Source organism: Microcaecilia unicolor, chromosome 11 (assembly GCF_901765095.1).
Source record: "Microcaecilia unicolor chromosome 11, aMicUni1.1, whole genome shotgun sequence".
NCBI lineage: Eukaryota > Metazoa > Chordata > Amphibia > Gymnophiona > Siphonopidae > Microcaecilia > Microcaecilia unicolor.
In genome coordinates, this window is record NC_044041.1 from 95420521 (window position 1) to 95447584 (window position 27064).

The window sequence follows — 27064 nt, forward strand, 5'->3', positions numbered from 1 at the left end:
AGAGCAGGAGACTCGCCCAGAGGCAGTTGTGATCCAGTCGGTGGGAGAAGGGTGCTAGTGCAGAGCACAAGTGGCAGGTGCAGGCAGACCTAAGCAGTGCTGGGGGTAGACCCTCTAAGTGGCTGCAGGGTAACCTCAGGCAGGTGGCTAGTCATTTCGTGACAAGGCCCTCTGGTAGTTCTCTTCCCCACCCACATTGAGGAGTGCTTTGCCACATCCTACTGGTTCTGAACTGATCTGGTGTGGAGAAATTCTTACCCGATAATTTTCTCATCTTTAGGCCTACAAGACAAGTCCAGAAACCCTCCCTATCTATTAATGAACATGCTTCCAGTCTGAGTTGTTCTGTTTTATTTCTCAGTTCAAAGTACTTCTAAGTTATAATGCCTCTACTTAGTGGATTTTCAGTTAGTTTCGGACCCAGTTATAAAATTGTGTGTCTGAGTACAGCAGTACTCTTTTGGTAAAGGTAATGGATGAATACAATATTTGACTGAAAGTGTGAATATGAGCATCATTCCTTGCCCATTCAAATTACTGAGCTTTCTAAGGCTGTGCAGTGCCCTTAAGGGACAAATCTTACGAAACTGTTTTCTTGCTTCTACTGGTCAACTGCCATAAACCATTGGTTTTGGACTGGTCTGGTAGGATCAAAGGAAAGCATTATCAGGTAAGACATTTCTCAATATGATAAAACTGATTGCATGGGATGCAGGGGGCATTTCTTAAGCAAAATGGCAGAAAATCTTCAGGCCATTGGCAGGCAAAAGGCCTTGGTGGTGTATCTGCAAGAGACCTGCTTGAATTCCTTTGAGCGTTGTAAATTGAAACAATGGTGGGTGGGGGAATGTATAAAGGTGCTAAAAAAAACAGGAGTGGTGATCCTGATTAAAGGGTTGGAGATACCAAAACAAGTACTTCAGGATGCAGGGGGTCGTTTTATAATTTACTCATGTTATTAAAACACAGCCATTGTTGTTCAATGTTTGTGCCCCTAACACCTATGAATTATTTGTAGAGAAATTAGAAGGCTTTCGTACTTGGATCGATTTCAATAGTCCCATAACCAGAGCCCTGAAAAAGAAGAATCTTACCAAAGGTTTTTACCATTGTGTGATCTATTTGACAATGGATGCTTGGAGAGTCCTTTACCCTATTAAACCTGACTACACTCATCGTTCCAGGGCTCATTCTTCCTAATCCTGAACCGACTATGTTTTGATCTCTCATGCACTTTGGGGAACAGTGTTTGAGACTTAGATCAGGACTGGGGTAGAATTTCCCGTGCTCAGCAGAATTGAAGTGCATCGCTTGCAGACAGACTATTGATGCCTTCTGCCTAGGAAGGGCTTGTAATATATTTAGCCTCAATATGGTTAGTAATGAGAGATTATCTTCCAGGGCTATATCAATGGAAGTTTCCATAAGAATTACAAGGATAGCAAATTTAGGACAATTTTACAAAAATGGGAAGATAATGCAATATGTAATGCTGAACATGAAGATTTTTTTTTCTATAAGAAGTTGTCCTTTATGGGACGATTTTTTTTTCTTATGCAAGCCACAAGAAGAAATCTTATGTCTAGAGCAGTATTGAGATTAGGAAAAAACATTTTATGGGACTTACACCACAGAACAATATAAAGCCTACTTAGTGGCTGTGCAAGTAGAATTTAGGAATTAGATTGCTGTGGTCAGGCCTTCATTTGCAAATTTGATAGAGACATCTTCGATCTCTGTTGCAACCTTGCTTCATGCAATCTAACCCAGTTGTAACAAAAGCAATATCGGTTGAAAAGATTACAATTGGTGTAAAATACATTGTCCATGTTTTAACACAATTGGGGGGAGGGGGTTAATTAGTTATGCTAATCCTGCAGCAGTTACCTATTAGTCAACACATTCATTTCAAACTTTTATGCTTCGTATTTTTTATACTTCACTTTGAGGATTAGTTGTATTTTTTAAAAAGTTTCTTTGATATGAGCTATCTAAGAGCTTGAGATCCTCACAGCAGCACTTGCTTCAACTCCCACATGTAATAGCAACTTCAGCCCAAGTGTTTGGATTCATGGACCCCAAATTGTGGAATGAGATTCCTGTTGTTTTGTGCTGTATTCGGTGTTGTTCCTCTTAAAAAAGAGGTATGGGAAAGCTTGGTATTTTAAAAATGTTATGGGTTGACTTTCGTGTTTGTATTAATGTACTGTAATTTTGCCAATATGATTAAGATTTTAAACACAAATTTAATTATCTGTGTTATTTTATAGTCTCTCTCACTTTGGGTTTATTAGTGAGGTGTGTGTATAACCTTATATTCCATCTAGCCAGCAAACTAGTTCAGGGTGGGTAAAAAACAATACAAAATAACTTATAAGATGATCTTAATAACTAGCAAAATTTACAATGGTCCTAGTTAAATATTTTGTTTTAATTAATATGACAAATCCTAATGAAAAGTATGGAAATAAGAACTACTTTATCTTAAACGAAGGAGCAAAAGGAGGGCTATGGCCAGAGGAGGTACAGGGATCGCTCAGCTCCTGAAACAAGTATGGGGAATTGGATGTCAGCAGCAGGTTCTGAGATAAGGAGAGCCAGAGTTCCATGGAAAGATGTGCCTGTTGACTAACCCCCAACTTCCTAGATATGGCTCCTTAAATTGTGTGCACTAATTTGGCCACATAGGCATATTGTGTGCACAAATTAATTGATTAACAAGCCAATCAGTGCTGATAATTGGTACTTAACCAATTAGTGGCACTAATTGGCTTTAATGAGAATTTATGTGCACAACTTTCTAGCCATATTCTACAAGGTGATGCTCGTAGATTCTAATGCGCACAGTCAAAAATAGGGTGTGGCCATGGGTGTGCAATGAACGAGGTGTGAGCATTTAAAAAAAAAAACTGTGTGTGCTGTTATGGAATACACCCAATCTGCGCCTAACTTAGGTGCAGGTGTTCAGGCCTGATTTTAGGTGGCTTAAATGGGTGCACCTAAATCGCAAGAACGGCACGTGAGCATAGCTTATACAATCACGTTAACCACATGGTTTTACGGCACAGAGTTTTAAGGTGCCATTTATAGAATTTGGCCCTAAGGCTGTGTGCAGACTCCAATAAATCAGAGTTATGTGAGTAGTGTTACAAGTACCATGAATTTTCTTTACTTAGAAAAAAATCCCCCATTGTGGAGATTGAGGACAACTGCCTTTGACTTACTATTTTTATGTTATGTAGGTGTCTACTCTTTTTTTGTAAAGTAAACATTGAGTGGTTCAGAATAAACCCCTTTATCTATGCAGATGACATCACCATATTCATCCCTTTCCAGTCCAACCTTGCAGAAATCTTTGGAAAAATAATCACTGGCATGAACATCTTAGCCTCCTGGGCCAATGCCTTCAAAATGAAATTGAATAAAGGAACAACTCAGTGCTTAATCCTCTCATCTAGACCCTCCACTTTACTCCCAACCACCCTGACCACCCCCGACATTACAATCCCAATATCCGACAATCTAAAAATCCTGGGAGTAAGGTTAGACAATCACCTAACCCTAGAAACTCACGCAAATGCCATGACGAAGAAGATGTTCAACATGATGTGGGTACCGAAAAGAATAAAACCATTTCTCCCCCAAACAACTTTCTGTAATCTGGTACAATCCACAGTACTCACCCACGCTGACTACTGCAACAGCATCTTCATCGATTGCAAAGCCCATATCCTGAAAAAACTCCAAACCGCCCAAAACACGGCAGCTAGACTTTTTGGTAAATCATGATTTGAAAGTGCAACACCACTCCGTGAAAAACTCCACTGGCTCCCTATCAAAGAGCGAGTAAACTTCAAAGTCCACACTGATCCACAAGATCCTCCACGGAGAATCTCCAAGTTACATGACCAATCTAATCGACCTGCCAGCCAGAAACGGGTCCAAATCTTCTCGAACATATCTCAATCTTCACCTTCCCAATTGCAAAGGTCTCAAATACAAAACCTACTACGCATCCAACTTCTCTGTTATAGGCAGCCAACTCTGGAACGCCATACCAAGATACATCCGAACAACCAACGAACATCTACCCTTCCGAAAGCTGCTGAAAACATACCTCTTCAAAAAAGCCTACCCAAACGACCCAACTTAATCCACGAACCTAATCCACACCACTAACACTAACCATAACTCATTCCTTCCCCTCACATCTCTTCCTCTTATCCTTCTCTATATAATTGTGTTATCTATGTGATACTTTATACCCATACATTATGTTACCTCTGGGATACTTTGTACCCATACATTGTGTTATCTATGTAATACTTTGTATACATACATTGTAGAGGAGTATGATAGCCATGTTTGTCCACTCTTAAGGTTATCAATAGAAATCAAACAAAATAAAACATGGAAAAGAAAATAAGATGATACCTTTTTTATTGGACATAACTTAATACATTTCTTGATTAGCTTTCGAAGGTTGCCCTTCTTCGTCAGATCGGAAATAAGCAAATGTGCTAGCTGACAGTGTATATAAGTGAAAACATTCAAGCATTACTATGACAGTCTGACAGGGTGGGAGGATGGGGGTGGGTCGGAGGTATGCATGGGGACATCAAAGCATATCATTGATATTCTAACAGGATGGGTGTGGATAGGTGAGGGGTGGGGTGATCAACAGAGACATACAGCTTTATGGTTTATAATGGGTTAGGAACCCCAGATCCTTGTTAAGTCCTTTCTGTTGGGTGTTAAAATATTCAATCATTCTGACTTCAAAGGTCTTACGTTCTTGTATGGTTTTAAAGTTACCTTTCAGTATTCTCACTGTGAAATCACTGGTACAGTGTCCTGGTTCTGTGAAGTGCTGTCCCACCGGGGTGGGGGCCCTACTGGCTGTATTGTTCATGTGATATCTATGTAAATTGAATCTTGTCTTAAGCATCTGGCCTGTTTCTGCAATATAATTTATCCAGTTGCAAACTATGCCAAAATATTTCACAGGACCCCACAGTTATCCACAAAGGAAAGATATTCAACATAAAGGGATCTTTCACTTGCTCATCTTCCAATGTGGTATATATCATTCAGTGTAAAAAATGTAACGAAGGATGCTATATTGGAGAAACAGGCCAGATGCTTAAGACAAGATTCAATTTACATAGACATCACATGAACAATACAGCCAGTAGGGCCCCCACCCCGGTGGGACAGCACTTCACAGAACCAGGACACTGTACCAGTGATTTCACAGTGAGAATACTGAAAGGTAACTTTAAAACCATACAAGAATGTAAGACCTTTGAAGTCAGAATGATTGAATATTTTAACACCCAACAGAAAGGACTTAACAAGGATCTGGGGTTCCTAACCCATTATAAACCATAAAGCTGTATGTCTCTGTTGATCACCCCACCCCTCACCTATCCACACCCATCCTGTTAGAATATCAATGATATGCTTTGATGTCCCCATGCATACCTCCGACCCACCCCCATCCTCCCACCCTGTCAGACTGTCATAGTAATGCTTGAATGTTTTCACTTATATACACTGTCAGCTAGCACATTTGCTTATTTCCGATCTGACGAAGAAGGGCAACCTTCGAAAGCTAATCAAGAAATGTATTAAGTTATGTCCAATAAAAAAGGTATCATCTTATTTTCTTTTCCATGTTTTATTTTGTTTGATTTCTATTGATACACATACATTGTAAGCCGCACTGAACCTGCTATCGAGTGGGAAAGAGCGGGGTATAAATGCAACAAATAAATAAATAAATAAATAAACAAACACTGGACTGCGCTATACTTACTTTCATTCTGAGTGGAATGCAAGTAGTATGAGTGAGCCCAATGGCTTTGCAACCCTGTTGGTCCCAATCTAAAGAACTCTCTAGCCCAAGAGTGGTAGCCCAAGTCAAGATACTCATCTCTCTGAAAATATGGACCCTAAGTCTGCACAGAGAGTATCCATATTCTGTGAACTTAGGACTACTGCTCTGGGGCTACACATGCAGCATGAAATATGTAGCATAATTATGAATGTCCAAATAAACAAGCTACTGCAGCCATAATAAGCAAACCACACTTCAGACTATTGGCTCAGTGTTGTGGGATTGTGTTTCTAAGATTCCATCATGTATCGCTGCCTGGTTGCCATGATGCTGAATTGACAACTGCCTTGTTTGTGATACCAGTATTCACTCATAAAGGAGTGTAACCTGCCTGGTGTGGTGGATGTGGCTCTGGCTGCCATGTTGGGTAGACTGGATGGGCTGTTGAGGTCAGTGCTACCACTTACTGTGTTACTTGGAGTTTCATCTGTATTGTTATTTCTGAACTATCCAGTTTTTTCCCTCCTTTTTCATCAACAGCAATGCATCTACACTCACACTACTGGCATACAATGCAGCTTGCAAAATAGGATAAAAGACTACTGCGAATGTTGACTCTGATCTCCTTCCGTGGATTGGGCACTGAGGTGGTATTAAGGGAGATCTCCCCAAGTACATAGCAGTCAGACAATTTTACAGATCTGAGAGGCCTTTGTTCCCTGGTTTGCTTTGGTTTGCTGTGTCCTTCTCAAGTTACTGTACCGTTTTTCAGGTTGTGCGGCACTCACAGTGCTGTTCTCGTTCTGCTGCGACCTCAGCGAGTATGTGGCCTTTATGTTCTGTAAGGGGTTGTACTGCTGGCTGATACAATCTGGAGTTTGAAAGGCCTCTTTTATCACATAACCTAGCCTTGTGGTTGCAATAAATCCTTCTGTGGTAGACAGAATTCTGGTAACGGCAGCATAAACATATTGTACAGCCAGTAACGAACCTAATGTGTAAAAAAAAAAAAAGCTTTAGATGAATGAAGTGATATGTATTATAGAGTTCAAGTTTATTTAAGTTTACTAATCCGCTAGCCAGGAGTACCATCGAGGCAGCTTACAATTCCTTCAGATATAAGAAAAACAGTAACATGGGTATAGACAGACAAACTTAGAGTGGGGAAGGGGGAGGAATTCCATATTTTCAAGTAAAAGAGGGGGAAGGTACAAACAATAAATATGTTTATTGGTAATTCAGAAATAATAGTAGGGAACTCTGCGAACAGAAAATCTAACCATAAATATCTTGAAAGAGAAATGTCTTAAGTTCTGATTTAAAGGTTAATAGAGAAGTCTGATGCCGCAGAGAAGTGGGTAAAAGGTTCCAGAGATGCAGACCATGAACCGAAACTATTGAAATACTGAGTATAGTCATGAAGAATTTGTTTATAGATTGGGATGATAAGTGAGTTTTGATCCTGAGAACGAAGAGAGCGTAATGGAGTGTAGGGAAGTGAAAAAAAGGGTAGAGATAAAGAGATTCTTTGAAAATAAACCACATTGAAATCATTTTTCCTGTACTTTGCTTCCTTGTTGGTGTTCAGGAAAAATGATTTCAATGTGGTTTATTTTCAAAGAACCTCTTTATCACTACCCTTTTTTACTTCCCTACACTCCATTACACTTTCTTCGTTCCCAGTATCAAAACTTATCGTTCTAATCTATAAACAAATTCTATGAACACCAATAAGGCAGCTTTGTTTTTGTCAGTCAAGTTTTAACATCAGAGGTAGAGTGGAGGAGTAGCCTAATGGTTAGAGCACTAGGCTTGAGATCTAGGCATGCCTTCTTCAAATCCTTCTGCTGCTTCTTGTGATCTTGGGCAAGTAACTTAAGCCTCATTGCCTCAGTACAACTTTAGATGGTAAACCCTCCAGTGACATGGAAATACCTACTGTGCCTGAATATAACTTATCTTGAGCTACTATTGAAAAAAAGGTGTGAGTAAAATCCAAATATTAGTAAATACTGTGCTTGTAGTGGGGGCTTGAAAAAAATCCACCCAGTCTCAACCGAACCAAAGCCAAGAGCAAGAACAGCAAAAGAGTCAAAAACACCACAGGTGAGAATAATGGAAACTGATACCATATTCTGCCCAAATCTCTTTCATCTTCTGTGCCACATGTAAAATCCAGTTTTATTCCAGCAATAATAAAATGCTAACAACATCCTTTGTCCCCTTCTTTCTTCTCCTCTTGGAACTAGTAGTCATAGATAAAAACACCAAAATTACTGGCCAAACTTTCTATATTAGGGCTGTATCTATGTTTCCAAAGATCATCGCTGCAAGGCATGTCAGCTTTAAAAAAAAAAATACACACCTCTCATGAAAAGGACAAGCGCCAAAAAAGAAAGAGACTGAGGAATAACACCATGAGGCAGCAATAGAACCAGTAACAAAGCATTTACCCCCCTGTTTACTAAGCAGTGCGGCAATGCCAACATAGCCCATTCAAAGTGAATGGGCTGTTTCGGCATTAGCGCGTGACTTAGTAAAGAGGGATCTTAGCTGTTTTGAAGAACTGCACTGATGCTGCTCCTGCATTAAAAACATTTGCACTCTCTTTTTACATCACATTTAGACTTGCCATAATTAGCACAATATTACTAACCCCTTGAGACATCCCAGGCTTTAATGGTTCGGTCTTGTGATCCTGTGTAGACATATCTGTCATCTTGTGAAAAGCAAGCGCACAGGATACCCTGGAAAAGGAAACCCTGCCAAAAATGGTAGAATGTAAAGATTATATTGGAGCTTTTCAGAAGTGGCCTATCAAAACCTGACTCTCATAAATATTCACAAGGGCAACAAGATTCATGTCACAACTCTCTGAAGCTGTAATTACATATGGGAATTGTTCTGAAAAGTTCTTGTGTTCTGGACCTTCTAAAGTTTTCATATTCTAGACTCTCAAACCTTGAAAACATGGTTGCAGGCAGGAAGAAGGATACAGAGAATGCAAAATATTTTCCCTGCTGTACCTGGTCTAAGTTGTCAACCCATTCTGGTAGAGACATTTTGAGGGTGGTTTAGAAAGGCCATTGTGTCTTTATAAATTATACCCATAGCCTCACAAAACTACCTCACCAATCCTTCCAATTTTTAAAGTTCACCTTCCATACTATCCTGCCTAACACCTTCCTTCTCTCTTCCCTTACTTAATCTCTATACAATACTAAGTGTATGTGATATCATGGAATGACAACGTCATAACAAACTCTGTAAGCCACAATGAGCCTGCAAATAGGTGGGAAAATGTGGGATACAAATGCAATAAATAAATAAAATACTATACTGCAGAAATCATGCCTAGATTGAAGGTGTGAACATGTACTTTATGTGCATCTGTACTTATTTTATAATGTATACTTGTAAATTGCAATTCTGCCCATGCTTTGTCTTTACTGTTCACTCCTAGCATACCTACTAAAAAAGTGTACACCTGGCTTGTATAAGAGCCTATTTGCACACCTTAAACAATGCATAAAATTTATACTTAGACACAACATTTATAATTACCCTCCTCAGGAAAAAGGGGAACTTTGAGGTACCCAACTTGGTTTTATATTATAGGACAGCTCCGGCCAAGGCAGTAGTAGATGCTTCTGAAACTACTTCACATCTAGTTGGGCATGTAACATTAACAATGAATTTATATTCCGTCGTATACCTTTCAGTTCAATGCGGATCACATACTCTAAGATGACTGGACTTTGCCAGGAAATACAAAGCACTAAACAAAGAAAACTAGCTATTGCTGGACAACCATATTCTAATGATTTAGAACACATTTTCTAAATAGATAGGCCTTTGTTTACCAAACAGATTGTAATTAACTGTAGACAATAACATCTTTAATAGCCTTATTCAAATGAACTGCTCGATATGAAAAAAGAGTAAAAAGAAAAAACTTCACTGGAATAAACTGAGTTGGGGAACTGAATTTCAGTTATCTAGGTTTATCCCAATGACATCCTGGTGTGGCCTCTATTATATTTTAAAGATGGGAGACGATGGGACTGGCATGTTTGGATCAACTATTTGAGGACAATAGTTTTGTCCCTGTCTTGAACTTTCCAGCTACCACCAACCAATGTCTATATCTATAATATCCTTGTTCATTTTTTATCTATCCTTTTAGAGGATTTTTGTGAAGATTGTTTTGGTACCAAGGAACTCATCTCAATTGTATATAAATACCTTGGGGACAAGGCCCTGGGTTATTTTGCACAGAGAGAGAGATGAGAAAGGAAGTTGGGGATACAGTCTGAAAAACAGGATTGTGAAATTATGGAGAAAGCTCAGGCAAAGATACCTTAGGAGCCAATATACAGGTAAATAACGGACCTACTGGAGCACTAAATAGCTGTTTGCCTGGAAAGTAATAGTAGATGATGGTCTTTATAAGATAACAACATAGATTCATGAAGGGGTGGGGGTATTTTATTTTTCTTGTGATGGTTTCATTATGTTTTGGGGAGTAATTACTATAAAATATTAATTATCTCTAGAGGTTTGCATTTGTTCTGCACTGTGTTAACTCTGGAGTTTGTTCAATTTATATTAACCTTGGTGGGGAAATAAAAATATGTCTTTTTTAGATATATATATTTACCTATTGATTGTTTGGCTTCAGATTTATGATTATGTATTATGGGCATGCTTTACGTTAAAGACCTCTAAAGATTTTTTTAAAAATTCCCTCCATAGCCCAGTTCTGGATTTCTGATAACTCTGCCCTGGTACATTATGGGACTTGTAGTGCTGATTTCAATGTATAGTATTATTATGGATTATAAATACCACACTGTGTTGGGGATGCAAATTGAAAACTAGGACTGGCCTCATACCCCTACTAAAGCTAGGTAAGTTGTTAGTTATGCTTGTGATAGAAAATATAGGAATAGGAAATCTGGGGGAATCTGTTGGTTTTAATCAACTGTGGGCCCTGTTAATAGAATGGAGGTGTAGGGTGTATAGTCTTAATTATGGGAAGATAATAGACCAAATTCGGGGGGAGTTGTCCCGATGGAAGGGATTGTGGCTTTTGTGCTGGGGGCATATGGCAGTGGTGAAGATCAGGGCCAGTCTTAGCAAGTGCGGGGCCCTATGCAGACCAATTTGGTGGGGCCCCATCCTAGCCCCACCTCCACCATAGCCCCGCCCCACTGTAGTCCCGCCTCCACCCTAGCTCAACCCCATTGATAAAATTATTCCATTTTTAGAACATTTTTTTATTTATGAAATTTCAAATAAAGACAAATGAAGCTAAACTTGTACAAAAAACTGATTGAAATAATAAGCACAATGCTATCATAAAACCTCCCCTCCCCAGAAATTATTCAGTTCAAGTCCACTACAATTAGTAGTTCCAATTCTCATAACAAAGGAGAATAAAGGAAAAATATTAAGAAAAGATTCAGTACTTTCAAATTCCCCTATTACTCTGTAACCCATATACGTATGCAATAAAATAAAAATGAAATGAAAAGATATACAATAAAATTAAGTGATATGTAAAATATAATGTACAATATAAAAACATATAGACCACCAAGGTATTAAAATTGTTTTAAAATATATACCACAACTCTCTGACTCAAGAAGACTCCGACTCTGTCATCCATAATTGTCTGACAACACACAGAAAAAAATAAGTAAAAAAAAAAAAAAGTCACAATTAATACCTTATACATCAATATACCAGCCATACGGAAAATGCAGATTATCAACAATATGAAGCTAGCAAGGGATCATAATATCACAATTCTCATGTAGAGCCACAAAACACCCTTTTAGAGAGAGTGTGTCATGATTTAGGCTCTACACCCTTTCCGATGTTTGGTGCCACCTTAGTAAGGCCAACACACAATCTCTCCACTGCAAAACACTATACACAAACGTGTGCAAAAACACACTCATAACCTTAACAAACCATAAACAGCACTAATTCCAAGGACAGGACGAGCTACAACCTTATGCGTGGCGTGGAAAGGCAACTGTAATTACACCGGGCTCTAAAACACCAGTGCACAACCTAGGGAAAAAAAACAAACAAAAAGGGCTGCAAACTATACGCTAGCAGAATACTGCACCTTCCTTGATCACACCTGAAAAACACATGAATGCAAAATACTGAACTGGAAAGTTACCTCAAGAAGTCAGACTCAGTATGTAGCAATACTACAAAAATTAAAACTTACATGAAAAATATCACAGATGCACATTTCCAAAAACTAACATATTCCAATTAATAAATCTTGAATAAAATAGTTTTTTCTACCTTTGTTGTCTGGTGACTTTGTTTTTCTGATCATGCTGGCTCAGTATCCGATTGTGCTGCTATCTGTCCTCTTAACTCCGTTTCCAGGGCTTCCTTTCCATTTATTTCTTTACTTTCCGCCTTTCTTCTTCATTTCTTGCCCTACATCCGTAAGTAAAGGCTGGGTCCTCCGCAGACTTGACTGTCCAGTGGATCCAGCTTCTGCCTATTTTCTATATCCACGTGCACTTTTTCTCCTCTCTTCCTTTTCCCTCACCTCATCTCCTTCCTCACTCTTCCCTCGCCTCCATCCATGTCCAGCATTTCTTCTCTCTCCTCCATCCACCCATGTCCAGCGGCCCTCCTGTCCCCCCTGCCATCCATCTATGTCCAGCAACCCCCCTGTCCCCTCTGTCCTCCTTTGCCATCCACCTATGTCCAGAGACCCCCTCCCCTCCATCCACCCATGTCCAGCGACCCTCCTGTGCCCCCTGCCCTCCACCTATGTCCAGAAACCCCCTCCCCTGCCATCCACCCATGTCCAGCGACCCTCCTGTCCCCCCGCCATCCATGTCCAGCAACCCCCCGTCTCCTATGCCCTCCCCTGCCATCCACCCATGTCCAGTGACCCTCCTGTGCCCCCTGCCCTCCCCTGCCATCCACCTATGTCCAGAAACCCCCCTCCCCTGCCACCCACCCATGTCCAGCGCCCCTCCTGTCCTCCCTGCCATCCACCTATGTCCAGAAACCCCCTCCCCTGCCATCCACCCATGTCCAGCGACCCTCCTGTCTCCCCTCCCATCCATGTCCAGCAACCCCCATCCCCTATGCCCTCCCCTGCCATCCACCCATGTCCAGCGACCCTCCTGTGCCCCCTGCCCTCCCCTGCCATCCACCTATGTCCAGAAACCCCCCTCCCCTGCCATCCACCCATGTCCAGCGACCCTCCTGTGCCCCCTACCCTCCACCTATGTCCAGAACCCCCCTCCCCTGCCATCCACCCATGTCCAGCGACCCTCCTGTCCCCCCTGCCATCCATGTCCAGCAACCCCCCCTGTCCCCTATGCCTTCCCCTGCCATCCACCCATGTCCAGTGACCCTCCTATGCCCCCTGCCCTCCCCCTATGTCCAGAAGCCCTCCTCCTCTCCATCCACCCCATGTCCAGCGACCCTCCTGCCCCCCTTGCCAACTGCCATCCACCTATGTCCAGTAACCCCCCCGTCCCCCCTGCCCTCCACCCATGTCCCGCAACGCGAGTCTCCTCGTTCCCCAGCTGCTCCCCCTCCCTCCAGCCACCTGAGACATCTCCCGTCTGACCCCCCTCCCCGACCCGCCAAACGACCCTCTTCTGTCGCCCGCACCTCAACTGACCCGACCCAGCATTTTAAAAAAACCTCCAAGCGGCGGTGCCGATGCTTCGCGTCTGAGGGAAGAAAACTCGCTTCGTCGTTGGCCGGCCTTCCCTCAAGTCCCGCCCTTGCGGAAGTTACATCAGAGGGCGGGACTTGAGGGAATGCCGGCCAATGACGAAGTGAGTTTTCTGCCCTCAGACGCGAGGCACCGGCACCGCCGCTTGAAGGTTTTTTTTTTAAATGCTGGGTCGGTCAGGTGAGGTGCGGGCGACAGAAGAGGGTCGTTTGGCAGGACGGGGAAGGGAGGGGGGGGTCAGACGGGAGATGTCTCAGGTGGCTGGAGGGAGGGGGAGCAGCAGGGGAACGAGGAGACTCGCGTCGCGGGACATGGGTGGAGGGCAGACGAGCGTGGTCGGCGAGGCACGCCGCGCGGGGCCCTATGCAGCCGCCTCGGTCGCCTCTGCCTAAGACCGGCCCTAGTGAAGATGAACGTGCTGCCTAGATTGTTATTTCTGTTTCAGGCGCTGTCAGTGGTGGTTCCGAGACGGACACTTAAACAATTGCAGGGTATTTTGTCACAGTTTATATGGGAGGGTAGGCATCCCCATTTAGCAGGACATGTATTGTGGGGGGCTCCTGAGAGGGGGGTAGAGCAGTGCCCAATATTGAGTGGTATTATTTGGCTGCCCAACTGCAGATGATTATACACTGGGTGAGGGGGAAAACAAAGCCAGCTAGTCAGGTGGAGCAGTCGTATAGCCTTCATAGGCCAATGCGTTCCTACTTGTGGACTACTGAAGGAGTGGGAATGATTTTGGCTGAGATACAAAATCCGTTTGTGAGGCATCTGGTGGAACTGTGGGGAGAAGTGCGGAGGAAATGGGGTCAGACTGATAGGGTATCTACACTTGCGTCTTTGCAATGGGAGCCAAAATTTGAGGCTGGGAGAGAAAATGCCATATTTGTGAGATGGGAACAAATGGGTATATTGAATTTCAGAGCTGTGCTGCAGGGGGGTAGGATGAAGAGTTTTGATATACTGTGCTCCATGTATGGCCTGCCCGGGGGAGATATTTTTTCCTATTTACAGATTCAACACTTTGTGGAGACACTGGGTTGGAAGGGGGGGGGGGGAACCCTCAAGAGATGGAAAGTTTGGAAAACCTGTGGCTTTTATTGAGAAGGGTGCCCAGTCCTATATCAGTGATAAATACATTTTTTCGGGAATGGGATCCCAGACCATTTAGCTTTCAGGGGGCTTGGGAAGCAGATTTAAATTGCAGTTTTTCCGATTAGGAGTGGGAAGCTATTTGTGGGGAGGTTCAGAAAGCTTCAGTGTGTGTTTTGGTGCAGGAAAATGCGTATAAAGTTCTCACTAGATGGTATTACACACCGGAGAGGCTGCACCGGATGTACCCGGGTACTTCGGGTCTATGTTGGAGGTGTAACTCACAATTGGGATCATTCTTACATATATGGTGGACATGCCCCAGGGTGGTGCCCTTTTAGCAGGATGTTATGAAGGCATTGGTAAAGCTGATTGGCTCATCTTTGGTGTGCAGTCCTTTGGTGTGCCTCTTGGGTTTACATAATGAGAGGGACGCTTGGGAGGAGCGTAAATGGCTGCACTGGGGGTTGGCAGCAGCAAAGTGCCTCATAGCACAGCATTGGAAGAGGGCAGACTCCCTGACATTGGGTGATTGGAAGTGCAAATTGGGTCAGTTAATACACATGGAGTGTCTAATGGCATACCTCAGGGAGGGGGTACTGCGACACAAAGGCGGATGGGCTCGATTGCAACAGCAATTGACCTGCATTTAGGATGGTGGAGTATTATAGGAGGTGGGTGGGTTTGGGGGGGAGGGTGAGAGAAAGCGTGTCCCAAAGACTTAGGGGTTATTCTCAAGTTGAGCAGGGGCTGGATGTGGTTGGTAGGGTGGGGGAGGTTATGGTGTATATTATGGGCGCACGGTCTGTTTGGGGAGCGGATACTGTTTATGTGTTGTGGAGAAGTGTATATAGTTAATACGCTAGTTCAAGATGTTACAGTCCAGCAAATGATGACCCCTGTGTGGGCAAATAGTAACATAGTAACATAGTAGATGACGGCAGAAAAAGACCTGCACGGTCCATCCAGTCTGCCCAACAAGACAACTCATGTGTGCTACTTTTTGTGTATACCCAGTGGCGTGTTGGAGCAGGCTCTCACAGGCTCGCAAGAGCCGGTTGTTAAGTTTTTAAGAATTTTGGGAGCCGGTTGTTAAAGTAGGGCCCTCCATAGCTACTTAACAACTGGCTCCCAAAATGTGGGCTTGGGCCCCCTGCTGAATTATCTTTTACTTTGCTGGTGGGGATGCTGAGCCCTGCCAGCCAAGTAAATAGACTACTGCTGCTCCTCGCTCCATGTTTCCAGCTCTGGGCAGCAGGCTGGGACTTCTCAAGCATGTGAGAGAAGTTCCAGCATGCTGCTCAGAGCACGACGTTGGGAGTGGTGGCAGTCCATTTATTGGCTGCCAGCAAAGGTATGCCTAGCGGGCCCACACGAAGGGAGGGAGGAGAGAGAGGCAAGTGTTTCTCCCCCCCCCCCCCCCCCCCGGCCACCCCTGGCCCTTCCAACTGCAGAGCTGTCTACGTCCGGAGAAAGAGCCTGTTGTTAAAAATTTACCAGCACACCCCTGTGTATACCCTACTTTGATTTGTACCTATGCTCTTCAGGGCACAGACCGTATAAGTCTGCCCAGCACTATCCCCGCCTCCAAACCACCAGCCCCGCCTCCCAACCACCGGCTCTGCCACAGACCGTATAAGTCTGCCCAGCACTATCCTGGCTCCCAACCTCCAGTCCCGCCTCCCACCACTGGCTCTGGCACAGACCGTATAATGTGAGCAAGATTGCTCTTTGCGAAAATGACTGTTACAGAATTATTACAATAAAAAATTTAAAGTGGAAAAAAAATAGAATGGAGGTGTAACCTAGTGGTTAGAGTAGCAGGCTGAGCACTTGTCCCTGGCAGTCCATTCTCAAGAGAAGGTTAAATAACAACATAGTAAATGAGGGCAGATGAATACTTGTATGGTCCATCCATACAATTTGGCCACAGCATAACTTAGTCATATAATGTTATGTGAGATCAACATACATAGCAATGTGCCATCCCTGTATTATGCCTAATTACAGTGTGGGCTAGCCCCAGAGTCACACAGTTACAATATCTGTAAGCTGCTATATTTTGGACTCTTTTGCAGCATTAAGTTATAAATGCATACGTATGGACTGTAAAAGTCTCTGTACTACACCGTCTTTTTGCTTAATCGAGACTGCTGTTAAAGCACTAGTCCCACAATTCAACATTTTATCCAAATTTTTAATTGTCTACATTCTGCCCTTCCCTCACCATTTCATCCAAGTCCAGAGGTTATCATATGCTTTACCTCCATGTACCACCCTTGCTGCTTAGCTGTAAAAGATGTTGGGTCAACTATTCCACCAGCAAATAGAATAGCCACTAGATAAATGGCAATTGGCACCAATTACACCATGGCCAGAGTTTTACCTGCTGCTCCGAGCAGCTTACTCCCCTCTATGCCCTGTTTAAAGTGTAACGGTCATTTCCATTATGTAGCTTCCCACTATTCCAGAACCTCTAGGATAGTTGTGTTCATCAAACAGGAGGTGGAGATAGAGAACTGAAAACTGAGCTGAGATATATCTCTCTTGACGCCCTGTCCAGTTCCTCAGTATTTTCTATCTCTGGTAGGTGGATGGACACACTTTTCAGTCTCTTGCTCTGAATGATTTGCTCCTGGTTCCCAGTTGAGCTTTGCATGTGACTTGAGTCTGCAGAGTCAAATCTAGAGGTCTTCAGATCCCTGTCTCTGGTGCCTTGCGAAGAGGTTTACTGGAGAGTGTGGGACAGAGTATCAGGCCTGATCCTTTCTCATCTGGGATAAGACTTGTGGAGACTTAGCTTGGGGGGAGAAGCTGGCAATGGTAAGTCCGACTAAAGTTTGACTCAACCGCTTGGAAGGCTTGCAAGTTCTACTTGTGTCAGGGGAGGGATCCTGACTTACTGCTAGGGACCAAGTTGTGCTGTGCTTGTGACACTTGGAGTGAATGGTGACCATGCTGAGGTAGTTAAGTGATTTTCCTTCTGTGGGACCCACCAGCCAGTGTTGAGGCATTGCAGTGTATGCAAGCCAGGAATCTTGTGGGACATGAGGAAAACGGTTGGTAGAAGCATGTCTTTGGATTTGGCACAGTATCCGACTATGCCGGGGACTTTAGGCTCTCCGGCAGGGCCAGTATGCAGTTTGGTGCAAGAGAGTAAGGGAACAGATGCCATTTTGTCGGGGCCAAGTGGCAGTGAGGTCAGCCTCTGTCTGAACATGCATGATGCACAGCTGCCTTTTTACAACCTCAGGGCACAACAGAGCATTCAACTGCATTGAGATCTTTGTTTTCTCCAGGGTTTATATTGCTTTTTCACCAGGCATATTTGCTGAAGCAAGGACAGAGTTGCTTACAAGGTGCTTCAGTTTCTCACTCACTGCCCACTTTTGGAGGTCTATCTTTGCTTCTTTATTTGATGTGGCCTTGGAGCCGTTAGAGGAGAGCTCCCTCCTGAGCAGAGGGATAACTCGAAAGTACTGAAGCGGTTTTTTAAGGACCTGAATATATTTCTGAGGCATTGGCAGTGCTCTCCATTGAGAAGCCTTCTGCTTCAGTGTCAGGAGTTCCATCTTCGTTGACCATGAGGATCTCAGAGGTTCTTCTAAGGCCTTCCGAATGCATCCAGACATTCAGGAGCTGATTACAGAAGAATAGGTCTTACCAGATAAAGGGCTGAGTGTGGGAACAGCCATGGTTCGCCTCTACCCATTGGTTCCGGAGGAAAAAGAGAAATTGCAGCTTCCTAGAGTGAACTCCCTTGTTACAGCAGTGACTAAGAAGACCACTTTGCCATCAGAAGGGGGCATTGCCTTAAATAACTTACAGGATAGGAAGCTAGAAGGCTTGCTGATACAAGCATTGAAGTGGCCTCTTTGGGCCTTCAAGCGACAGTGTGTGGCTTGTTCGTGGCTAAAGCATGCCTGAAGTGGCTTGAGCAGTCTGCAACACAAGATGGGCGCCATAATGCCCAGCTGGAAGTGGGGTTGGCCTTCTTGGTGAATGATATTTATGATATTTTATGGGCTATGGCCCGCAGTATGTCTTTGGCTGTTGCGGCATTGGGCAGCACACGCAACATCAAAGTCGCGTCTAGTTAAACTGCTCTTTTGGGACAAGTGGTTTTTTGGAGAAGATCTCAGTAACTTGGTGAAAAAACTGGGGGCAACTAAGCCACAGCAGTTGCCGGAGGATAAGCCGAGAGCCTCTGGTCATCCATCTTCAGGGGACTCGAACTCAGTTTTGATACAGCAGATGGTACCAGCTTTACCATCAGCAATATGGTCAGACGTCTTACTTTCAGGCATGCCAATCTTCCATTTGTGCAGACAGGAAGTTTTCCTCCGTCAGAGTGCCCAGCGTCTCCTGAGCTTCAAAATGATGTGAGGCTAGTCCACTCTTCTTTTCTTCTCGTGGGAGGACGTTTTCAGTTGTTTCAGGAGGTGTGGGCTGGGTTCTGGATCTTACAGAAGGTTACAAGTTGGAGTTATCCCACCCAGTTGCTCCTCTCTTCTTGCAGTCTCCTTGTTGAAAGGGAACCAAGGCAGTCAAGGTTCAGGCCACTGTAAAATCCTTGCCAGCGTTCCAGGCCATTGTTCCAGTTTCCCAGACCGAACAGAGACAATGCAGATACTTCATTTTCTTCATTGTCCCAAAGAAGGAATGCACCTTTTGTCCAGTCTTAGATCTTTAAAAGGTCTAAACTGCTGTTTCCAAGTGTTGCATTTTTACATGGAAACACTAAGAGCAGTCAAAGCCTTGGTTCAAGCAGGAGAATTTCTCACCACCCTAAATCTCAAAGAGGCGTACTTGCATATACCCATATAGCTACAGCATCGGAGGCTTTTACATTTTTCGGTGCTGGGCCTTCGCTTTCAGTTCAGGGCTTAGCCCTTCGGTCTTGCCATGGCACCAAGAACGTTTACATTGTTATGGTGATGGTGGCGGCCTTCCTTTGGCACCAGGGAATCTGAGTTCATCCCTGTCTCGATGACTGACTGGCTCATTCCTGCATCATCCTGTTCAGTCAGCAGGATGGCAATGGACAAAGTTGCCCTGTCTTTTGCAGTTGTTGGGTTAGGTGATCAGTTTTGAGAAGCGTAGACGTAACTCCATTGTAGACACTGGTGTATCTGTGTGTTCTATTTGACACAGCCAGAGAGAGGATCTTCCTTATGGAATGCAGGAGGTTGAAGCTGGTTCAACAAATTTGTCTTCTCCACAGTTCATGCAGTCCCAGGGTCTGGGACAACACCCAGGTTCTGCGATCAATGACGGTGGCGATGGAAGTGGTGCCATGAGCAAGGAACCATATGCAGCCATTACAGGAGTCTCATCTCAGCTGCTGGTCTCTGGTGTCACAGAAATACAACCTTCATCTTCCTTGGACGCTGGTTGCCAGATGGAGTATGCAATTTGTGGTTGTTGCCCAGGAATTTGACTATCCAATAACACAATGGGAGGTGATGACAACGGATGCCAACAAGTCGGGTTGGGGAGCTCATTATAAGTTCCATCTGGCACAGGGCACCTGGATGGAACAGGAGTCTCAGTGGTTGCTAAATCCACTTCTATCCCACTACCAATCGGTGTACCTCAGGGTTCTGTTCTCGGTCCTCTCCTGTTCTCCATCTACACTTCTTCCCTTGGCTCTCTGATATCATTCCATGGCTTTCAATACCATCTCTACGCTGACGACTCCCAGATCTACCTCTCTACCCACGACATCTCAACCAGCATCCATACCAATGTATCAGCCTGCCTATCTGATATCGCTACCTGGATGTCTCAACATCATCTGAAACTTAACATGGCCAAAACCGAGCTTCTCATCTTTCCCCCCAAACCCACCTCTCCTCTCCCCCTTTCTCTATTTCTGTGGATAACACTCTCATTCTCCCTGTTTCATCAGCTCGTAACCTTTGGGTCATCTTCAACTCCTCTCTCTCCTTCTCTGCTCACATTCAGCAGATTGCCAAAACCTGTTGTTTCTTTCTCTATAACATCAATAAAATCCGTCCCTTCCTCTGAGCACTCTACCAGAACCCTTATCCACACTCTTACCACCTCTCGCCTTGATTATTGCAACCTGCTTCTCACCGGCCTCCCACTTAGCCATCTCTCTCCTCTTCAATCAGTCCAAAACTCTGCTGCACGACTCATTTTCCGCCAGAGTCACTACACTCACATTAGCCCTCTCCTCAAGTCACTTCACTGGCTCCCTATCCATTTCCGCATTCAATTCAAGCTTCTCTTATTGACTTATAAGTGCCTTCATTCTACCGCTCCCCAGTACCTCTCCACTCTTGTCTCTCCCTACGCCCCCTCTTGAGTACTCCGTTCTGTGGGTAAATATCTCTTGTTTGTCCCCTTCACCTCTACTGCTAACTGTAGACTCCATTCCTTTTAGCTCACCGCACCTCACGCCTAGAATAGACTTCCCGAGCCTGTACGTCTAGCCCCGTCTCTTGCCATTTTCAAATCCAGGCTAAAAGCCCACCTCTTTAACTCTGTTTTTGACTCCTAACCACTACTCACTTGCCCTGTACCCTTCTATCCCCTCCTCTTTAATTCCCCTACCTCTTACTTGTGCTGTCTGTTTACCTGTCCAATTTAGAATGCAAGCTCTTTTAGCAGGGACTGTCTTTTTGTGTATGGTGTTCAGCGCTGCTTATGCCTTGTAGCGCTATAGAAGTGATAAGTAGTAGTAGTAGTAAATCACTTGTAGCTCAGGGCAGTGCGGAATGCCTTACCCAACTTTGCTCCCTTTCTTGAGAGAGGCCCCGATTTGAGTTTTCTCCGACAATGCGATGGCAATGGCTTATATCAATAAGCAAGGCAGTGGAGGAGGCCTCCCTCATGAGTTGGGCTGAGAAAAATCTCTGCTTGTTGGCAGCTTACATCGCTGGGTCCTTGAATGTGGAGGTGGACTTCTTCAGCTGGCACTCCTTGGACCCAGGAGAATGACTGTCCAGCCAGGGTTTTCAGCTAGATGGGGATTCTCTCTGTCTTCCTCAGGTATACAGCCTACTGAAGCAAGGTCCAGTGCTCATGGAGGATCCGTGCCCCTTTGGTCTTATGACTTAGCCATTGAAAGGGCTCAGTTGAGATGAAAAGTCATTGCTATCTTGTTTCAGACTTGGAAGCAATCTACATCCGTGGCATATGTGAGGGTGTAGAGGACATTCAAGGGCTGGTGTTCTGAATGCTGACTTTCTCCCTTCCCTGCTCAGATCACGGTCTTCAGAAAGGATTGGCGTGGGGTTCTCTAAAAGTTCAGGTTGTGGCTTTGGCCCATTTCACGCGCTGATTACAAAAACATCTCTTGGACTCACCTGGATATCATTCGGTTCTTGCAGGAAATGGGCTGCTTGCAGCCTCCCTTTTGTAGGCCGTGTCCAGAATGGAACCTTAATTTAGTCCTTCAGGCTATTCAGAAGCCATCTTTTGAGCCACACTCCAGAAGGCCTCCTTGAAAGATCTTATGCTAAAGACATAATTCTTGTTGGCTGTTGCGTTAGCTTGTAGGGTTTCGGAGCTTCAGCCTCTCGTTGGGATTCCTTTCTCAGCTTTTCTGAGGCAGGGTTCCTTCCTTTCTACTAAGAGTGGTATCAGCATTTCATTTCATCTCAACCAATCTGTGGAACTTCCATCCTTTCACAGAGAGGATGAAGAGGCTCAGCATTTTTCCTTGAAGCGTCTCGATGTTCATAGTGTCCTCATTAGACACCTGAAAGTCACAAATGAGTTTTGCAAATCGGACAGAGTGTTTGTGCTTTTTGGTAAGCAGAGGCTTGGCCTCATGGCTTCCAAACCCACGATTGCTAGATGGCGGAAGGAAACTATCAAGTTAGCTTATTTGCTTGTGGGGATGCAAGGTCCTCAGGCCTTGTGAGTTCATTCTATGAGGTATACAGCAACACCCTGGGCGGAGACTACCTTACTATCTCTGGTGGATATTGCAAGGCAGCGACGTGGTTGATGCTGCATACTTTTGCCAAGCACTACAGGGTAGACGTTGTGGGGCACTCAAAAGCCAGTTTTGGGGCTTCGGTCCTCAGGGCAGTGGCACCACCCACTCTAAGGATTGCCTTTAAACATCCCCACAGGTTCTGGAATAGTGGGAAGCTATGTAACGGAAAGAGAAATTAGGTCTTACCTAATTATTTTCTTTCCATTAGTCCTTCCAACTATTCCTCAGGCCCACCCCAAGGTTTCTAAGTGTCCAGAGATGAGAGAGAGCTAACATGTTTGCTTGTCTGGTTAATGTTAGATTAATGAGTTGTTTAAGGTTGTTGTGTTGTTCTGAGTTTATCCTTACTGCTTGTCTCTGTAAATACAGAGAAGCTGGATTGGATGCTAAGAGACAGATGTCTCGGCTCAGTTTTCAGTTCTCTTTCTTCACCTGCTGGTTGATGGACATAACTATCCCCCACAGTAACTGGAATAATGGGAAGGACTAATGCAAGGAAGATCTAATTTCTCCTTCTGTGCAATTAAAGCCATGTTTCAAGAACTCAGCATGTAGCAAGCTCTGAGGACTACACGCACCTGGTAGCACATTTCATGCTCCCACTGGCAGAGTTCCAGGTTCCAGAGGCGCTGAATGGAATCTCCACAGCCGCTCAGAGCATGGAGTTCTCTGTTACTGGTCTCAATGCAGGTTACCTGGCTCCCATGTGCCTCCAAGGGAACCACTTTTGTAGTCTGGCATTCATAAAGAAACAGCTCTCCATTTTCCATTCCATATATTAACCTGCAATCAGCAAGAACTGCCACACTCGAAATGGAAACAGAGCCACCAGGATTAAATGTGTGAATGGGTCCTTCAACCTCTGAAGACGAATCTCCTGAATTAATATTGTATACCAGGACCACATCATCATAGGCCACAGCAAGTCTTTCCTCCTGCTTGCTCACTGCGATGCACTGGATAGCTTTTTGAGCCTCCAGGGGAGGGATGCACATCACATCTTGCCTGGATTCCAGGGGAAATACCAGCACTGTCCCAGATGCCAAGCCACTAAACAACAGCTGCTTTCGTTCAGCTACCTCTAAGCAACATACTTCAGATGAAGCATCAAGGATGTCCATGGAATTTCCTGTAATTGGGAGATGTGTGCATTGGTTTATTTGCAGTGGTGGTAAAAGAGAATCTTACCTACCATGTATTCTATAATATGTTAAAGATTCACATGATATCTAGCAATACTCAGTTCATGTAAAAATATTAAGTTAACCAGCATCATCTATTGTAAAAGTTTCTTCCTGATAAATCCCTTGCCTTACTGGGAGCAGTCAGACTTTGAACCCTTTTACAAATGGCACTAGAAAGAGAGTGAATCTTGATTGGTCTGTTTTTAACTGTGATGTCACAAATCACATCACACATGGCCTCAGCTAAGAACAGAATACCATTTGTTATCCCCTTTCAAACATGGCTGCTCCCTGGAATGCAGAGGGATTTGCATGGGAAACGCTAAAGGAATACTTTCTTCCTAAATCCCCCAACAAAAGCTGGGCACTAACCTCAAGCATCTAGCCTTCCAAGCAGCCATCCAAATCATTGTTTTAATAGCCTTCTGTCTTAATGGTTTCAGTAGCTGTATATAATTTTTTATTGTAAAGTATATTGCTTGTAATGTATGTCAGATATGTATGTATATGGATGAATTATCTTACATGGGTACTTTAAAAAAAATGTATGCAATGATTATGCTGTCAAACATTTTGGCTTCCCTGGTGTATAGAAAGTTGAAGGCAAAACCCTCTGCAGAGAAAAACTGAAGAACGCAGGAGCAGGGATATCAAATAAACAGATATATAAAAATGAAGCAAACATTAGCTAAATCAAAACCATAAAACTTAAATGTTAAGAAAATGTTATGTCAACAATTGAGCACTTCTGTTACACTAAAACAGTAAACAAGTAAACATTAAATGAAATTCAATATGACAGTGTTTCGGCTTACACTTTTATCTGGGTAAATATAAACATAAAAAGAGTCTAAAGTAAAGCTAAAGAATAAAAATACAAACCATAACACTGATAATAATTGTTGCACGTTTAAGTAGCTTGGTACCAACGGGGAACAAATGGAGATTGTTGCAGCTGATCAAATACATTGGACAGCAGGTGTTCTCCAATGTGCCCATGCAGACCTAAATCTAAGCCAAAAGTAAAAATGTTCTGTCAAGAATGCTCCCCTGGTTTCTGGACATGCCTGAAATGAAAGATAAAAAGTGAGGAGAATGGGTGAGGATACCAACACTTGTATATTTTATTTAAAAATAAAAAATAAAAAATTACACTGTATAAAAATGACCCGACACAGCCGTGTTTCGGCCAAAAGGCCTGCCTCAGGGGTCTTTACAACCTTGGTAGATGTAATTCAGAAGGTATACTCCAAGGGAACTGTCAAGATATAATCCTCTTAGGTCTCCTCTCTTCAGAAAGGGATTTATAAAATATATAGTAAAAAGCCAAACGGACTTGTAACACTGCTCCTCTCCGAGGAGATGTCTACAATTGTAATTTTTTATTTTTTATTTTTAAATAAAATATACAAGTGTTGGTATCCTCACCCATTCTCCTCACTTTTTATCTTTCATTCCACGGTTTCGTGAGGGTTTCACCTCCTTTTTGTTTTTGTTTTGTTCTGGACATGCCTAACATAAAAAGAGATGTGAAAAAGTACCTTATTGTAACACAAATAATTTCTTTGAAAAATAACAATGTTATTTATACTGCAGTCATAAGCCAAAACATGGTCATTTTGGGTTGATGAAATGTTTACCATTTCTTGTTGTTATGTTTGAGTATTTATTTGTTGATTATTAAAGTTTTATGCTTTGATTAATTTTTAGCTAAAGCTTGCTAAGTTTTTATTTATTGATCTGACATTCCCTGATCTTCCCAGCCTTCTCAATGTACCTGTGCAGTGATTTGCTGGCGTCTCTTATTTGATCAAGAATGCTCAGGCTCTCATTTGGGTTCACACTTTTGCCGTTATTGGCTTTTTTCATGAGCCTCACAGTTTCTTCTTCTGTACTGTGAACTTTAAGCTAGCACATCTTTCAAGAATATCATGGTGCTGATGCTTTGATAAACAGCATTTTAGAGCCTAAGACAGAAGCAATAACATATGTACAATATGTCATTTACACAATTGTGTGATGTGCCAGTATTCTACAACGTTTCTTGCCTGCATCTGCTTATAAAGGTTACTAGTATGCCAACTTCTTTTGCTGTATTATGCCAAAGGATTTGTGTTACTATTTTCTGCTCTTTAATAATATAAATGGCTATTTCACCTTGCAGAGAGTCCCAGACAACAATTTTGTGTTTGTCTCCTGTCTTGGGGAAGTACACAAGATCCCCACTGTGCGAAAGAGCTGTGCACCCAGTGCGATCCTGAAATGGGGCCTGTGTTTTGTGCTTCGGGTTGTAGTCCAGGTTCCAGATCTTGAGGTAATAAGCATTTCTAGAAGCAGATACTAAGGTATTGCCATGCAAAGCCAGCTGCGTCACTGGCACCCCCATTCCAGCCAGTGAATTCAACAGCAAGCCCTTTTCCGCTAAACTCCAGATCTACAAGTCAAAGAGAAGAAATTTCATGGAAGAGCTGAGAAGGTAATAACTGCACTGAAATACGGCAATGGACAAAGATCATCGTTCTGACCCACTGAATTCCATGGCAGCTAAAATACGTACAGAATAATCTTGAACATATTCTCTATTAAATGTGTGCATGGAGATTGGCCATAGATATCACAGGCGTTAGACTAGGAGAAGAAGGTCACCTTATACTCAACAAACCAAAAAGAGAAAGCACCCATACGTGAATGTTAATGTTTTGGGTAATATTCGCATAGGCTGTAAGGCTCTTTCACAGCCAAAAGGGTAACAAAGAGTATCAGATTATTGTTATTCTAATCAGTCTAACATGGCTCTGATGAGAAGCCTCTGAAGCAGGTGACAACAAAACATTGGTCAGTGTTGTGCTTCAGAATGGATACAATGGAAGTAAAAGGCAATACAAAGTTCAGGTGGTTGGGGCTTATATATGAGAGAATTACAACAGTGGTGAGAAGAACTGACACAAACAACCAAACATATAAGATCTCATTGAAATGAATACAAAGATCACTACTGGAGATGGAAAGGAGATGGCGATATATTTAATATCTGAGTCACAGTGGGCTGATAAGCTTTTCTAACCTTTTCTATAGCTCTTGGATGTGACAGCGCCTGAGAGCTTATGTGAGTCCTACATAGAGTGTTACTGGTTTGCTGTGTCTTCCTTGAGTTATAGGAAGGTGGGTGCTCTTCTCTTTCTCTTCACACATAAATAACTTCCGTTCAAGCTTATATCACAACTGTATCCCTCTCCTCTGG

The 27064-nt window shown here is 43.3% G+C and overlaps 1 protein-coding gene across 1 annotated transcript in view; it reads right to left on the bottom strand.

The window, feature by feature from the left end:
• Window positions 1-6522: 6522 nt before the first annotated feature.
• Window positions 6523-27064, bottom strand: part of NWD1 (NACHT and WD repeat domain containing 1) — a 95407-nt gene continuing 74865 nt past the window's right edge. Inside the window, exons 15-18 of the mRNA XM_030219929.1 lie at window positions 25981-26257; window positions 23218-23768; window positions 8496-8601; window positions 6523-6830 (exon numbers count right to left, since the gene is read on the bottom strand). Of these exons, the coding sequence (XP_030075789.1) occupies window positions 6523-6830; window positions 8496-8601; window positions 23218-23768; window positions 25981-26257 (1242 nt within the window). The remainder of the gene's footprint in view (window positions 6831-8495; window positions 8602-23217; window positions 23769-25980; window positions 26258-27064) is intronic.